Genomic DNA, 16,288 nt, shown 5'->3' on the forward strand with positions numbered 1-16,288 from the left:
GTAAAACTTTCTCTTTTTTAATACTTTTATTATAACAAAAAAGAGAGGGCAACATAAGCTGTGTGTGGCAGACACAGAAGGTGGGGTTAGCAGTACCCCATGCCCTTTCCTACACAGCTGGAGCACCGCGATTGAGTTATGAAAAAACATCACCAAAAACCATAAAATAATGTTAACAATTTGTGGTCTTGTGGGATCACATTATCAGCTGTCCAGGGCCACATGTGGTGGCGGCTCATGGGTTGGACATGCCTGATCCACACAGTGTCTGAACCACTTGCTTTTTCACAAGAACATGTAAGAGTCACCATAAGGGCTTTTCTTGGGTGTGAAGAGTTGTTCTCTGCTTATAGAAGAGTCCCTTCTTCTTCTTTTTTTTTTTGGTACTGGGGATCAAACTTGGGTCATTGTGCTTGCGGGGCAGGCGGGGGCACCACTGAGCTAAATCCCCAGCCCAGAAGAGTCCTTTTTTAACATCTCACCTGCAGGGCTCTCCTCAGCTCTTTCCCTGCATTAGTTTTATCCGAATTTTCATCTTTATTCTTTGATTTGTTCTTAATCTGAGCTTCCTTCAGGATGGGTCAAAGTTAATTCAAAAATAGGGATAAAAGAGAATATTAATAGGGATAATTATAGACTAGGTGGACAGAATATCTTAAGTAAATATTAATGTCTTTTTATTCCACTGGACCTTGTCTGAGTGACACTGAACTTCGTAAATCATTTATACCAAGAACTGTGTGTGCACTACCCCAGCACACCAGTCTTCGTTTGAAATTTCATTGGAGTCCGTGCACCAGGAAATGGCATGTTATTGTAGAGTCTGATCATTTTTTTTTTTGTACCGGGGATTGAACTCAGGTCCTTGCACTTGCAAGGCAAGTGGCGGAACCACTGAGCTAAATCCCCGGCCCTGATCTTTTTTTTTTTAAAGATTATAAAATTGATTTATTGTAAAAGCAATTCAAGAATAACCAGTTAAAATTTTATCCCCATGCTACCTAATACAAACAAGAAGCATTAAAACACTTTTACATTAGGAAAAAGGACATAAAGCAAGAAAGACCACATTAAGGCTGTTATTCAAACTCAAAAGGAGAAAGGACTCTTAGATCTCCTTCAAGTCAGTACAAAGGGTAAGATAAGATCAAAGCACTGTGTTAGGTACACAGTGCTGCTACAACACTGAGGTATAATTGAGCAAATTAAAGTCCAGGGGATATGGAGACTATATATTCTTGTTTTGTGGGTGTATTTAAGTGACTGAGATTTTAGGAACAACTGCCTTTAATGACAGCAAGATAGAGTCTGATCTTCTAATCAAAGTAATGCCCCTTGGAATGCACAGCAGACCTAATGACAGGAGAAGGCATGTTTACTGGTGGATATGCTCACAGCTCAGCCCATCCTTGCAGTAGCATCTGTGGGTCAGAGAGGTGAACTCTGAGATGAGATACCAGCCTGATGTGAACCTGAACTGGAACACTGAATTCCAGAGCAGAGGGCCATGAAATCTCAGAAAATAAATACAAGAGATCAGGGCAGTGGCCAGCACAGGGTCAATGCTGACAAGGATTTAGTGAGTTAATAACTGAACCTCAGGGTACATGCATTACATACATTTTGCTCCATACATTTTGCTCAAGCACATACAGGGCTTATTAGCCATGCACCTCTCCTGGCTGACTGTGTAGTGACTGCTGTTTCTGTTTTATCTGGTTCCTGTTCTGTCTCTCTGTCTGTCTGTCTGTCTGTCTGTGTGTGTCTCTATCTTCTTCTCTGCTCTGAAATGTGTCTGTAAATTTGCTCTGGCAGTCCAACTTTAGACTCCCCAAATCATTCACCAGTTTTTCTGGTCCTTCATATTGAAGTTATATTTTCATTTGTTGAATTTCCTATGTATAATTTTTCTGAACCATGGTTATATTTGACTATTCTTTATCTGTATCACTTATTTTAATTGTTGTATTCTTTTGGGAAATTGGGTTTATCCAACTCATTATCATTGGCTTTTTTTTGTACTCAGGATTAAATGCAAGACCTTGTGGTTGTGAGGCAGGCGTCGGCACCGCTGAGCTAAATCCCCAGCCCATCATCATTGTTTTAAAAAATACAAGTTGGTTGGGATATCTCATTGGCCACTGAGAATAAAGAAAATTTTTATGAAAATAAAAAAATGGCTTGGTTTCTGTATGCTTGAAAATTTTGACAAAGTGGGAAAACGATGTGGATTTTTTTTCAATATATGCAAAATTTGATACAAGCTGTCTGTTTCCCAACAAATTTTCTTATGGTTTTGATTGATGTTGAATTGAACCTACAAATGAATTTGAGGAAGTTTCAAATCTTGAGCGCATACTATATCTCCCCATCTGAGAATGTGATGTTCCATTCCAGCTATTCAAGATATCTTTTCTAGTATTTAATGTTTTACTTTTATATTTCTAGCACATAACTGATCTGGTTTATTCCTAAGACTTTTCAAAGTGTTTATATGCAACATATTCTACTTTACATAGTTGTGTTATATTTGGGAAAATTACTATCTTTTTACTTCTATGATATTTTGATACTTTTTGAATGCAATCTAGAAGAATCCTCTACACTCAAAGAGGGATAGTTCTTTCCTGGCATTTTATTGATCAAGTCAGAAAAATACTGAATAATTGTGCTGCCTGACATCTTCATCTTTTATTTGCTGAAGAAATCAGATGGCTTCTAATTCTCATTCTCATGTTAATCATGAGCATTCCTAGAATATATCTGTCTTTCTTTCTTTTTTTTTTTTTTGGTACCGGGCATCAAACTCAGGACCTTGTGCTTGCGAGGCAGGTGGTGGCACCACTGAGCTAAATCCCCGGCCAATATATCTTTCTTGGTGTTGTGTTATTAAAACATATCGCTTGCTTTGGTTTAAGTCCCTGATTCAAAGGTTGTATTAGGTTATAAAAGATAATGTTTGACAGAGTGTTTGATAGAATCCAAGTACAGCACAAAACACTGAATATCTTTTTCCCCAGAAAGCCAAGATTTTATACAAAAGCAAAACCCCCAGATCAAGCAAGGACATACAGTTTTGAATAACACAGTCATTAAGCTTTATGCACTTGGGCCAGGGATTTAGATCAGTGGTTTCGCCACCTGCTGTGCAAGCGCAAGTTTGATCCCCGGTACCAAAACAACAACAACAACAACAACCACAACAACAAGCTGCATGCACTAGATATTTTTAACAATCAAATAGAGAATCTACATTCCGTGAAAAGAAATTTATTGAGGTAAAGGACATCTTGAAATAATTTTGATATGGAAACAGTGACTCCATTTTTCATTCTTTTCTTCAGATAATATATTTATTTTTTAATTTAATTTTATTTATTTTTTTTCTTTTTTGGTACTGGGGATCGAACTTGGGACCTTGTGCTTTTGAGGCAGGCGGTGGCACCACTGAGCTAAATCCCCGGCCCCCCAGATAATATATTTATTAACTGACTACTAGCAATATATTGTTCTTGACTCTAGATATGGACTGAAAGCAAGATATACAAGATCCATTTCTTCGTGGCTCTCATATTTATTTTTCTTTTCTCTCTCTCTTTTTCTAGGATATTGGACATCAGCCTAGGATCTTCACACTGAGCTACATCTTTAGTCCCTTTTTATTTAAAGACAGGGTCTCAGTAATCACTATGTTGCCAAGTCTGGCTCAAATTGTGATCCCAGAGTGCTGGAATTACAGGTGTGTACCACCATGCGTGGCCAGTTCTGATATTTCTCCTAGAGGAAATTAATTTTCTCCAACAGAAATAGGATAATGAAGTAATTTTAGTTAAAACTACCATGGGTGATATGCTAGGTAATGAGGAGAAAAAAAACTCTAATAGTGAGACTTTTAGGTGTGACAGTAGAATAGGATTTTCAGAAATAACAGTGAAACTATATTTCATCTGACTTCAAGAAATTTATGTACTGGGTGTGGTGGCACATGTCTGTAATCCAGCACTTGAGAGGCTGAGGCAGGAGGATCGCTGTGAGTTTCAGGCCAGCCTAGGCTACCTAGTGAGTTCAAGACCAGCCTGAACAACAAAGTGAGACCCTGTGTCAAACAAACAAACAAAACCTAAAGCAAAAGAAATTCATGTTTCTTCTGTTTTTCTACAGGTTCTTGGATATGAACAAAAGCACCACAAGCACCACACCCTAGTCCCTGAGGAAATGGTTTCAGTGGATGTGGTGATGGGGATAGCCATCCTTACTCAGATTGGAATTGGGATGGCGGGGAATTCTTCCTTCCTTTTCCCTTACATTTATTCCCTTACCAGGAAACATGGACTGAGACCAATCGCTCATATAATGAGCCATCTTGCATTGGCCAATACATTGTGGATTCTTTGTGGAGAAATCCCTCAGACAATGGCAGCCTTTGGGCTGCAGTATTTCCTGGATGATGTTGGATGTAAACTTGTCTTTTATTTTCACAGAGTGGCCTGGGGAAATTCTCTCAGTACCACCTGTCTTCTAGGTGGCCTCCAGGCCTTAAGTATCAACCTAACAAACGTGAGATGGTCAGAACTCAAATCCAAATCCATAAAACATATTAATTCTACCTGTATCCTGAGTTGGGTGTTTCATTTGCTGGTAAATATCATTGTTCCCTTGAGAGTGACTGGCCAAAAAAATAGCAGAAATAATACTGTGAATTCAAATCTGAAATATTGCTCTCATCTTTTTTTTGATACAATTACAGAATCAGTATGTTTATTTTTTTTCTCCTCTATTGATATTATTTGTTTGGGATTCATGACATGGGCTGGTGCAACCATGATACTTTTCCTTCACAGGCACAAACAGCAAGTCTGATATATTCACAGCACTACACAATCTCCTCAAATATCCCCAGAGAGCAGGGCCACAAAATCTATCCTGCTATTTGTGAGCACTTTTGTCTTATTTTATTCTCTCTTCCATTTTTGAAGCTTATATTTTTCTTTGTGACAACCCACAGTCATGGCTTGTGAACACCAGTGTGATTCTAACATCTTGTTTTCCAACCTTCAGCCCCTTTTTGCTCTTAAAAAGCAACATCTCTATCTTCCATTTCTGTTCTTCCTGCTGAGGAAGTCAGAGAACTTCCCCAGCTTCGAGCAGCATCTCCAATATCCCCTCATCCGTCCATCTCACACTGTGAAGTATCTTCTCTGAACCAATCATATTCCACACACAGTGCTGAGGGGAGAAGGTACCTGCTACAGTAGAGTCTGTAGGAAATCTATACATCATTGGAACAATGATACAAACTTGTGAAGTTGCACAGGTTGTCACAATGAGGAGCTCAGGGCAGTATGTTTAAAGACTTTTGTTAAATAAAATGTTTAGGAGGTCACTGGCTCCAGATTCAGCCCCTGCACTTGGGCCCAACAGATCAAAACAAAATGGAGTCATGCTAAAGTTCCATATCAGCAAGCCAAAACTAAATTGTTTATCTGACTGTCTAAGAAATCAGGAGAGTGAGAGATAAGAGTCAAATTTCCAAACAGGCCCATTTTAGTCAGTATGATAAGAAATCCCTTCTGCTCTAATCTTTACAAGGAAAGTAACTTTGAAACAATCAATCCCCCTTGGTTCTCTTTCTGCTCTCCTCTGCCATTTTCTGATTATTTTCTTGAAACAGGGTCTAGTTACATAGTTCATGTTGGCCTTGAACTCACTATGTAGCCCATGCAGGCCTTGAACTTAGAGTGATCCTCCTGCCTCCGCCTCCTGAGTGCTGGGATGATAGGCGTGTGCCACCACATCTGGCTTCCTTTTCTGAGTCTAATGTGTCTGCTCAGTTCATCAGAGCACTCAGTCTATTTTCCAACTCTAGAATCACAAGTAAAGGCCAATTAAGATCTTTAAATTGCACTTGTACTTTTCTTTTAACACCCTGTATCTGCAGTTTAGATTGCTCCCTGAGTATTTTGGAGAAGTTAACCAGCCATAGTGGGTACTTTAGGCATATGGGAATGCAAGCTTCAACAAGATCTACAGGAAGGAACAGGGTGAGGCAGGAGATTAGGGAAAATGGGGGTGACCTATTAATAATGACGGCCCAGGAAATGCACAGCAAAACAGTTCCCAAAGCCCCACACCTGGGACCAATCAGAGAATGATGTCTTCAATTCTTGTGAGCATTCAAGAGGACAGATCATTTTAGATCTGATGTCATCCCGAGAAGTACAGGATACAAAAGATAGTGTCATTGGGCTCTTGGCTACTGTGCTCTGTCTTTCACCTGATCTGCTTTCACACTACAGAGTGCACTTCTTTTCCTACTTTTAATTGGCCTGCACTCACCCTGCAGAGCATGTTTCTTTTCCCACCTTTAATAAATGTAAATCCTTGCTACCTTGCTACCCTTACTTGTTTTGCCCAATTATTTGTTCAGGACAAGGAGAACCTAGAAAGAATCTCTAGAAGGAGTCCCCAGGACGCCAGAACCTGGTAACATGGGAACATATCAAGAACTGAAAGGAGGGGCTGGGGATTTAGCTCAGTGATTCCACCACCTGCCTTGAAAGTGCAAGGACCCAAGTTTGATCCCCAGTGCAAAAAAAAAAAAAAAAAAAAAAAAGGAATTGAAAGAAATCTTGTGTACCTGGTCTGCCACCAGTAAGAGAACTGGTCAGGACCTGAGGTTATAGAATTCAGGTACAGTGACAGCTTGGCCAGGTGTTACAGATCAGGTTAGGAATTTTTGCCGGAAATCTCAACAGTAATTTCAGGCAATTTAAGGATTTTACTAAGAGAGGGGACATTTAATAAAGTATCCAATTTGCCTAACAAACAATAGGCATAGTTTATTGGGTTGAGCAAGCATAAGGACAAATGAATTAGGAGACATTTGAAATAAACGGGGTGGGATGAGTGTGATAAGGATGATAGAAATCAGCATGGAGAGGATGATATAAACTTCATAAATTCTTTAGTAGGAAATACGTACTGAACTCAGCAATTATTTCATAAAGAGTTGTTTAATTCTGGAGGGGATAGTGACTCACAAGTCCCCCTTCCTTGAGCATCTGAGGGGTTATGGTGGGATTTCTTGATACTGAGAAACGAGCTAAGCTGTGGTTTTGGTGTAAAAATGATGCATAGTGTTTTTAGCACATGGAGTTCATTGTCTCTAAGGCATATTCCTCACACAGGCCATAGATCACGCATGTATGTGTGGATAGTGCTCATATGGAGGGCTTCAAGAGATACTTTTGACTGTCAACAACACAGTTTAGTGACAGGACCTTAGGGAGGGATGAATTAAGAGAATGGAAACTGGAGAGTGAAGAAAATAGGCTTGAGACCTAGTAACTAAACTTCACTTAGTAAAGAGAGGAGGTAGTTCATTCATTCATTCTATAAAGAATATTTCAGCCAGGTATAGTGGTGCATGCCTGTGATCCCAGCACCCAGGAAGCTGAGGGAGAAGGATCACCACAAGTTTGTGGCCAGCCTGGGCTACACAGTGAGTTAAAGGCCAGTCTGAATTACATAGCGAGACCCCGTTTCAAAACAAAAGAATATTTAATGATTTACTACTATATGCCCCCACTATTATAGGTGATATTGGATATAGTAATATATAAAATAGGAATATATAACTGTCCTTATGACATTTACATTCTGTTGGGAGTGGCAGAAAATGTTAAACAGGTAGTAATGATATAGGAGGCCGGGTGTGGCAAAGCTGGTTGGGGAAATAAACAGGACCTGTCAATTGCAAGATCTCAGGATGGCGCCAAATAATTTCCAGGGCCCTGTATGTAGAACTTTTTTTTTTTTTTTTTTGGTACCCAGGATAGGACTCGGGACCTTGCGCTTGCGAGGCAGACGCGGTGCCTCTGAGCTAAATCCCCGGCTCTGTGTGCAGAACTTTTTGCACGAGTTCCCAGGAGTCATAAGGACACAGACCCAGGAAGAGCCCACTATCTTGACTCCGCACTGTAGCCTACTCTCCGTCAGAGTGCACTTTTATTTTTGTTTTTATCCTTTCCTCTCTTTGTTTAGCCGTTTGCTCTACAGAGCTAGTTTCCTCCTTATTCCTTCACCCCTCACTTTTCAAATAAAATGTTGGCACTGTTTTTGGCTATACCTTCACGAAGCTCCTGGCTTCATTTTTCCCCCCTGGTATGACATGAGTAATTTCATTTTGGTGCAATAACTTCTTGAAGAATAAAAGGATAGTGGACTCTGAAATCTCTCCTGTAAAGTATATTTTCTCAGCAAATGTAAAACCAATCAATTCTTTAGTTCATTCTACAAATTTATTCTATGTATATAGCACAGAGAATCCTTCTGGGGGTTTGAGATAAAGAGGTCAAAGCAGCTACATCTTGACACGATTTTACCCTGAGTATTCTTTAGAAGTCTATAGAGAAAAATAAATTACCTAGACCGCCCAAGAACAACCGAGCCTACATGCCCCTGCTAGAACTCTCACAAACCACTGGGCTTGGTCCAAATTACATGCTGGGGTAAACCTGAGATGAGGGACTCCTGGCTCCTGTGGCTCTTCAAGTGTGGGACTCTATTTCCCAGTGGCCACCGCGCCAGGGGTAACAAATGTGCTTCCGGTTTTTGGGGGGGGTGGAGGACCGATGACGTATAGGGCGAGGCCTTCAGGTAAGAGGAAAAAGTCGCCGGAGGGAGGGGCCTCTGGCCTTTGTCGGAGGGAGGGACCTCTGGCCTTTGCCAGAGAGCCGGAGTTTCAGGTGAGTTCGTCCGCGTGCGGATAACAGACCAGGGTGATTATATAATCATGAGGAGGGGGGTGCGCGCGTGCGTGAGCGCCTTGTGTGCGGAGCAGAGGCCTGTGGACTCTGAGGGCTCTTGTAATGGCTGTGAGTGTCACTGCCCGGCTCTCGGCTTCTTCTGCTTCTTTCGTTTCCTCTCACAGCCACTCGGGCTGCAGCAGAGAAACGGCTCCAGTGTGGGTAACATTCTGAGCTTAGAATGAAGCATTCCACGAGAAGGTACAGACCGGACACGGGATGGGAATTTGAGAGTTGGAGGTGCCTTTGAGAGTCCCTCAGGAGGGCAGCTACATGTGAACTACAGCGTTCGTGCAGCCCTGTCCCCAGCAGCCATTGTGGGTGCCCAGACCGATCCCTACTCCTTTTATTTCGGTCCCCTTTTGTGCGAAGGGAGGGAAGGTGAGGCCATGGAAGATGCTTTCAGACTTAGTCTGCTCTGCGCTCCGAGAAAGGCCGAGAAGGGGCCTTATGCTTGCCTCCTCCCGTCGTGCGGTTATCCAAAAGAAGGACCTGTAGTAGAATGAGAGCATTATTGCTGCACATCTAAAAATCAAGGGTGAGTTTATACTTTAAGAAGTGCTCGCAGGCCCGGGGATTTAGCTCAGTGGTTCCACCGCCTGCCTCGCAAATGCAAAGTCCCGAGTTCGATCCCCGGTACCCCCCCCCCCATGCTGTTTTGATTTTAGAATGTGGAGATCTCAGTAAATTTTCAGTAAAGAAGGGCTATGTGCAAACTGATACTCCATGATTGTGAACTCTTCTTTATCCGTCGCCTTTCCACTTCATAGTCCCATAATCATTTGACAGATCTTTCACATCATCCTGTGCATCCTTTTTGTAGGATGCTATGAAAATAAACCTTTAGTCAGGCTTGGGTTTGGTAAGGAGGAGACCAGTATTTAGATAGAAGCACATGCCAAATATCTTTTGGTCTTTACAGACCTCTTTTTTCCAAGCTGAGGAAGAAGAGAGATGGTTAAATGATTTCAGTTCACCTGTAAGACTTTCAGGAGTGGGAAAGTGACAGCACAAGATTTGGAATTAAGAGCCAGGATTTTCCAGGGTGTCCATTAGTTGAAATTTGTAATACTCACCCAATATTGCTGAGGTTTGGCAGCTCCAGTTGTGTTTTGGGCTTCTTTTTTGTCTGTTTGTTTTTTGAGCTCGCAGTGTAGTTCAGGCTGGTCTTGAATTTGTGATGATCCTCCTGCCTCAGCCTCCTGAGTGCTGGAGTTACAGGCAAATGCCACTATTCTGGGCATCTTCAGCTTTTGGTTGGGGGGTGGGCTGTGAGAGGCAGGGCAGTGTTGTGGTTAAATCAGGGATGTGGTTCCAGACTATCTTGGTTGGATTCTTGGTTCTCCCCTTTGGCTTTGTAATAAACTTTAGAATGAATTAATATTGTAAAGCTCCTTAGAGTGGTGCTGGGAGTCTTGTGTTTAATAAGTTTGTGTGATCTGTTTAGGTTACTCTCAACTTTCTTTTTTTTTGCGGTATCAGGGATCAAACTCAGGATCTTGCACTTGCCTTGGCACCACTGAGCTAAATCCCCGGCCCTCAACTTTCTATAGAAGAGGAGCATTAGGGATAGTAATTCATTGTGATTGCTGTTTGTATATTAAGAATGGGATGTTCAGTTAACCTGGGACAGAAATTCTTCATTTTTTATGTTTTTAAAATTTGCAGATAAAATTATATGTATTTATTTTATACAGCATGATGTTTTGAAGTATATATAAATTGTGGAATTATAGCCAATTAGCTCCTGGATTACCTCACATAGTTTTTTCCCCCTCCAGTGGATTCTACAAGTGATAAGAGAATTTTATGTTGATAAAAATGTCTTTTTATGTTGGCTCCTCCCCCCACCATTAAAGAGCATCTTCAGAGGTAAAAAGTAATGCATTTATTTAGATGTACTCTTCTTTGGCAACTTTAACTTCTTCCACCGTCGTAGCACCACTTAGTAATTGTCACTTGCATCTTCTCTTCGAACATCTTTTTCAGAAGAATCTGCATTACTGCCTCTGTTTCTGCTTCTCTGTCCTCCAATGACAAGGACCAGTGTATCTCCTACTTTTACTGTTCTGCTTTTCATCCATAATTTTTCCCCATTCAGTCCGATATCACCTGTGTAGAATGCATCTTCCACTTGGTTCCTCCTAATGTCTAGGCCTGACTTCAGGATAACATCGAATCGAAAAGACTGAACCACTTTCTCCAGGTCCTTGTAGTCTTTGACCACTGTGGGGTCATCTTGAAGCTTCTCTTCCTGGTCACTTCTCTCACTGTAGTCACTCTCCTCGTCAAGGTCTTCTTCACCTACTTTTTGCTGAGCTTTTTAGAGGACTTTTTAAAGCTTATATTACTTTTGAGTCTTATAAAAAATGGAAAAATATATTCTGGAGATACTAAAAGCCCTGGGAATCTCAGAGAGAAGATATTATGGAAAAGTGTTTTATAATCTGATGCTTTTAACTTGGTACTTGAAAAATATAAATATCGATTACAGGAAGCACAGAGCCTGTGTGAAGAAGTCCCTTGAAGCACACCCCAGAGTCCAATCCAGGCTTCTGTCTTTTTAAAAATACTGGTGAACAGTCTGACACTGGTCATAGCCATGGTGCATCCAACCTAAGACTGTAAACAGAGCAATGCTTTGACGCCTGTGCGTGATGCTGGCGATCACTCTGTGCTCCTTTGGCCCCTGCTAGACCTCTGGGCTCTGCCTCCTCACATAGTTGTGTTTTGTTTTTTTTGTACCGGGGCTCAAACTCGGGTCCTTGTGCTTGCGCAGCAGGCGGCGAAACCACTGAGCTAAATCCCTGGCCCACACATAATTATTTTTAATATCCACTCCCTTAACATTTTTCAAGAACACAATGTAGTGTCATTAACTATAGTCACCATATTGTACAATAGATTTCTAAAACTTATTCCTCCTACCTGAAATTTTATATCCTTTGGCCAACATCTCCCCAATCCCTTTCTCTACCACTTCAGCCCCTGTTTAACATTTTACTCAGCTTCTATGAGATCGACTTTTTTAGATTGTACATATGAGTGCGATCATGTGGTATTTTTCTTTCTGTGCTTGGCTTATTTCACTTAACATAATGTCTGCTAGATTCATCCATGTTGTAGCAAATGATAGGATTTCCTCATTTTATGAATGAATAGTATTCCTTGTGTATATGTACCATATTTTTTTTAACCATCCATTCACTGGTGAGATTCCATATCTTGGTGATAATCCTGGAATAAAGGTGGGAATGCAGATACACTTTTTTTTTTTTTTTTGGTACCGGGGATCGAACTCGGGCCCTTGCGCTTGCGCAGCAGGCGGCGAAACCATTGAGCTAAATCCCCAGCCCTGCAGATACATTTTTGACATTCTGTTTTCCACCATTTCTACCAGTAATGTGCAAAGGTTGTCTTTTCTCACATCCTCATCAATACTTGCTATCTTTTGTCTTTCTGATAATAGCCATTCTAATAGGTGTGAGTTGATTTCTTATTGTCGTTTGTATCTGCCTGATTTTGATGATTGATGATGTTAAGCGTCTCTTCATATACCTGTTGGCCATATGTATATCTCCTCTTGGAAGATGTCTATTCAAGTCTTTACCTATTTTTAAATTGAAGTTTCCTGTTATTGAGTTGAGTTCCTTATAAAGTTCCTACATTGATGTTTTGGATAGTAATCCTTTGTCAGATGTATGGTTTGCAAAGATTTTCTCTCATTTTGTAAATTGACTCTTCACTGTGTTGTTTCCTTTGCTGTGCAGAAGATTTTTAGTTTGATATAATCACGTATGTCTTTTGCTTTTGTTGTTTGTATTTTTGGAGTTATATATGTAAAAAATTATTGTGCAATCCAATATTGTGAAGCCTTTCCCCCTTTTCTAGTAGTTTTAGTTTCAGGTTTTACATTTTAATCTTTAATCCATTTTGAGTTGATTTTTGTATCTGGTAAGAGATGGGGGTCTAATTTCATTCTACATGGAGATAATCAGTTTTCTTACCACTATTTATTGAAAAGGCTGTCCTTTCTGAATTGTACATTCTTGGCACTTTTGTCAAAAATCAGTTGGCTGAGCTGGGATGTAGCTCAGTGGTAGAGCACTTGGTTAGTAAGCATGAGGCTCTGTACTCAATCCCCAATACCACACACACATCTGTTGGCTGTAGATGCATAGATTTATTTTTGGGTCCTACGTCTGATAGGGTGATGCTTTCAGCTTTGTTTTTGTTTTTGTTGTTGTTGATGATGATGATTGCTGTGGCTATTTGGGCTCTTTTGCAACTCTGTATGAATTTTAGGATTTTTTTTTTTGTCTATTCTATGAATGTAGGACGGAAATTCTTAATCTGAGTTCCCGTGACTATTTATGGGACCACAAATCTCTATATTTGAAGTGTTGTTGAAATTGATAAATGTGAGTTTTGTGGGGAGAGAAAGTATATGATTTCATGAGATTATCACAGGTATCCATGACCCAAGAGAGTTAAGATCCATTGATTTAGAACAGGGGTTCTCACACAGGTGTGTGCGCTGTTTATAACTGGTGGGTAGAGATCAGGAATGTTGCTGAACATTCTACAGTGCAGAAGCAGGAGGATCTGTTCAGAATAAGATCTAGGGCCCAGGCCTGGACCTGGTTGTGCATCCCCAGAGTGGAAGACTGGCTGGAATCCCTCCCATAGGGGTATTTTGTAGCAACTTCCAGTAAAAATTGCCTGTGCTTTTCATTCATGGCCAGTACTGCAGGTTCCCTGGGAGTTAGGAGAGAGTTGGATCTAGCCAGATTCCTGACTGCTACCAATTTGTGTGTGTTTGAATGTGGAAGTGGAAGCTGTGGGAGAGAGATGTGTTGGTGGGGTAGGTAAGAAAAGTGGAGAATGAAATGGTTACATTGATTTAAATTGTTTTGGGGGCACTGAGACATAAATCCTTCTCTTTTGTTCTCCAGGAGAGGAAGTCTAAAGAAGATTAATCAACCAGTTTTGTAATTTTAAAAACATGGTCCACGTAAGTTGGTCTGTTTCTCTTCCCCTAGAAATCTGATAACTTTCAGGTAGAGGACTCATCATTTATCGCAAAGCTTGCTACCTGAGGATCCAGGCTTCAGTGGCCGAGTTTGTGTCATTAACAGTGGAGTTGGAAGTTTAGTGCTTTTCCTCTTTGTGCCTTTTCTTTGAACACATCATTTAGCATCTACTCTGTGCTTGGCCCTCAGTCAGGGAAACACTGGAGCAGAGGAAAAGTCACTCCCACGGGAGAACAGGGCTTTAGGGTTTGAGAAGTTGTTTGAGATGGTTGTCTTGTTTGACCACACTTGGGAAAGCCTTGAAATTTCTCCCCAAATATGAGCCTTCCAGTCTGTGAGGTAGGATTTAATAGCGAGTAGTCTCAGTCTGTGTGTGTGATAAGGTTACCTGCTTTATTTATTAAGCTTTTAGGAAAATGTTCAGTGAGGACCAAGAGTGATCATCATCCAAGGTGTAAGTGGGAGGTGATTATAGATTCCAGAATGGAGAAATACCTTAAAGATGTTGACTATCCTAAACATATAAATACAAATGGTAGTTAAATCTAATATGTCAAGACAGGCATGGTAGTGCATGCCTGTAATCTCAGTACTCTGGGAGGCTGAGGCAGGTAGATTACAAATTCAAGCCCAGATTGGGCAATTTAGCAACTTAGTGAGACTGTCTCAAAATCAAAAGGGACTTGGAATGTAGTTCAGTGTGAAGCCCTTGAGTTCAGGCCCCGGTATATGAAAATAAAAACAAAAAAGCTAATATAACAGTTATGTGGAATGTTAGGCAGTTTATAAAAACCACTGCAATAACAAGGAAAAAAACCTTTTGATATTATTTGACATCATAATGAACTTGAGGATTGAGAGTCGTTCTCAATTTTTAAAGATATTTTATACAAAAGTTGGGGATATATCATGTTTTTAAAATTAATTTTATTAAAGAGGCGGGATGTACCATGTACACATGCAAATTTCCTATGATGGGTGTTATCATTTTGTGTGCCTAAAATGTACCTATAAATGTTTTGCTGTATTAAAAAAATAAATAAAATAAAATGAACCCCCCAAATTAATTTTAGTAGTACCTTTTAGATATACATAATGATAACATTCATCACAGGGAATTTGTACCTGTACATGATATATCTTAATTCTTCTTTTTCCCATTCTCCTCCCCTCCAACCCCTCTTCCCCTCCTTATTTACAAAAGCCTTGTTTCTATTTTTTCCTTCTATTCTCTTCTTTTTCCTTTTCTTTCTCCCCTCTCCCCTGCTTAGTTCCCCTTACCCTTTGAACATTTTCTTCCTATTTCCCATTATCTATTATACATTTTGTTCCTTATTTACCCTTTTGGTTTTTCTTACCAGAGAAACCATGCAATATTTCAACACATGTGTCCAATTTATTTCACTTAAGAGTATGGTCTCCAGGCCTCCATTTACCTAGAAATGTCTCAAGTTTATCCTTCTTTATGGCAGAGTAGTACTCCATTGTATAAAAAAACCCCACATTTTATACCCATCAGTTGATGGGCATTTGGGCTGTTTCCAAGATTTAGGTATTACAAACTGTGCTGCTGTAAACATGATATGTCATATTTTTTTATTGTTGGTATAACTTACAGAATAAAGGTGATGTAGACATTTACTAAACATTTGTGAAGTAGGTATGCAGCAGGCACTGTGATTATTTAGTAGAGAAATTCACATTGTTCCATCCAGTTCCAGACAAGCTACATGAGTTATTCTGTAGCATCAGGATTCTTCAAGAACATGCAAGTGTCCTGTAACTTTCCATTTTGTGTCTTTCCTACAGTTTAGTCCTTTACCTCCTCTCCTTCTGTCTTGAAACAGTCACCTTCAATTTCACTATAACACGTGTGTTTGTGGTTTCAGGAGTCAGTGACCTTCAGGGATGTGGCCATTGACTTCTGCCAGGAGGAGTGGGAGTGCCTGGACCCTGCTCAGAGGGACCTGTACAGAGATGTGATGTTGGAGAACTACCGCAACCTCATTGCAGCAGGTAAGGTCACCTGGTCCAGTCAGTGTATTATGTGTTCTCTGGAATATCAGCTTCCCTTGTTGTGAATTTTAGACTCTTTAAGAGGTAGCTGAATTCCTTCTTCTTCCCAATGGAATAGTTTGAGATTTGTTGGGTTGAAAACAGGCACCTCCATGAAGCACCTGCCTCTTGCCCACCTGCAATAATCTTCCTTTTTGCTGGTCCTCTCAGTAATTTGTCCCTGTTTTTCATGATTGAAGGACTGAGTTTGAATCTTGGACATTCATTGCTGGATTATCATCTAAGAAACCAGGTTTTATATTGTGTTTGATCTCACAGTTTCTATAGATATTCTCTTTTACCCTGTTCCTTCTGATATACCTATAAGGGGAATAGTTTCTTTAATTTTTCTATCATAAGACCCTCTATTATTCACAGTGGACACATTCTGTT

General features: G+C 40.3%; 2 protein-coding genes and 1 pseudogene across 8 annotated transcripts in view; 2 read left to right on the forward strand and 1 right to left on the reverse strand.

The window, feature by feature from the left end:
* The window catches only part of LOC101713617 (vomeronasal type-1 receptor 1-like), a 37,234-nt gene extending 30,967 nt beyond the window's left edge, over positions 1-6,267 (forward strand). The window contains exons 2-3 of the mRNA XM_087209256.1: positions 3,606-3,739; positions 4,162-6,267. Coding sequence (XP_087065382.1) covers positions 4,216-4,860 — 645 coding nt within the window. The 5' untranslated portion in view covers positions 3,606-3,739; positions 4,162-4,215 and the 3' untranslated portion in view covers positions 4,861-6,267. The remainder of the gene's footprint in view (positions 1-3,605; positions 3,740-4,161) is intronic.
* Positions 6,268-8,623: 2,356 nt separating this feature from the next.
* The window catches only part of LOC110343847 (zinc finger protein 780A-like), a 53,680-nt gene continuing 46,015 nt past the window's right edge, over positions 8,624-16,288 (forward strand). For 4 of the 7 annotated variants that reach the window (XM_013069059.3, XM_004874166.4, XM_021251713.2 and 1 more), the window contains exons 1-3: positions 8,639-8,747; positions 13,763-13,821; positions 15,730-15,856. In XM_013069059.3, the coding sequence (XP_012924513.1) occupies positions 13,813-13,821; positions 15,730-15,856 (136 nt within the window). In that variant the 5' untranslated portion in view covers positions 8,639-8,747; positions 13,763-13,812. The other 3 variants (XM_021251711.2, XM_087209257.1, XM_021251712.2) reach the window with 3 other exon arrangements.
* Positions 9,488-12,070, reverse strand: LOC101716752 (mitochondrial transcription rescue factor 1 pseudogene; annotated as a pseudogene).

The sequence above is a fragment of the Heterocephalus glaber genome, unplaced genomic scaffold (assembly GCF_053883595.1).
Source record: "Heterocephalus glaber isolate CG9 unplaced genomic scaffold, H.glaber_assembly_v1.0 deba00001002, whole genome shotgun sequence".
NCBI classification, from domain to species: domain Eukaryota; kingdom Metazoa; phylum Chordata; class Mammalia; order Rodentia; family Bathyergidae; genus Heterocephalus; species Heterocephalus glaber.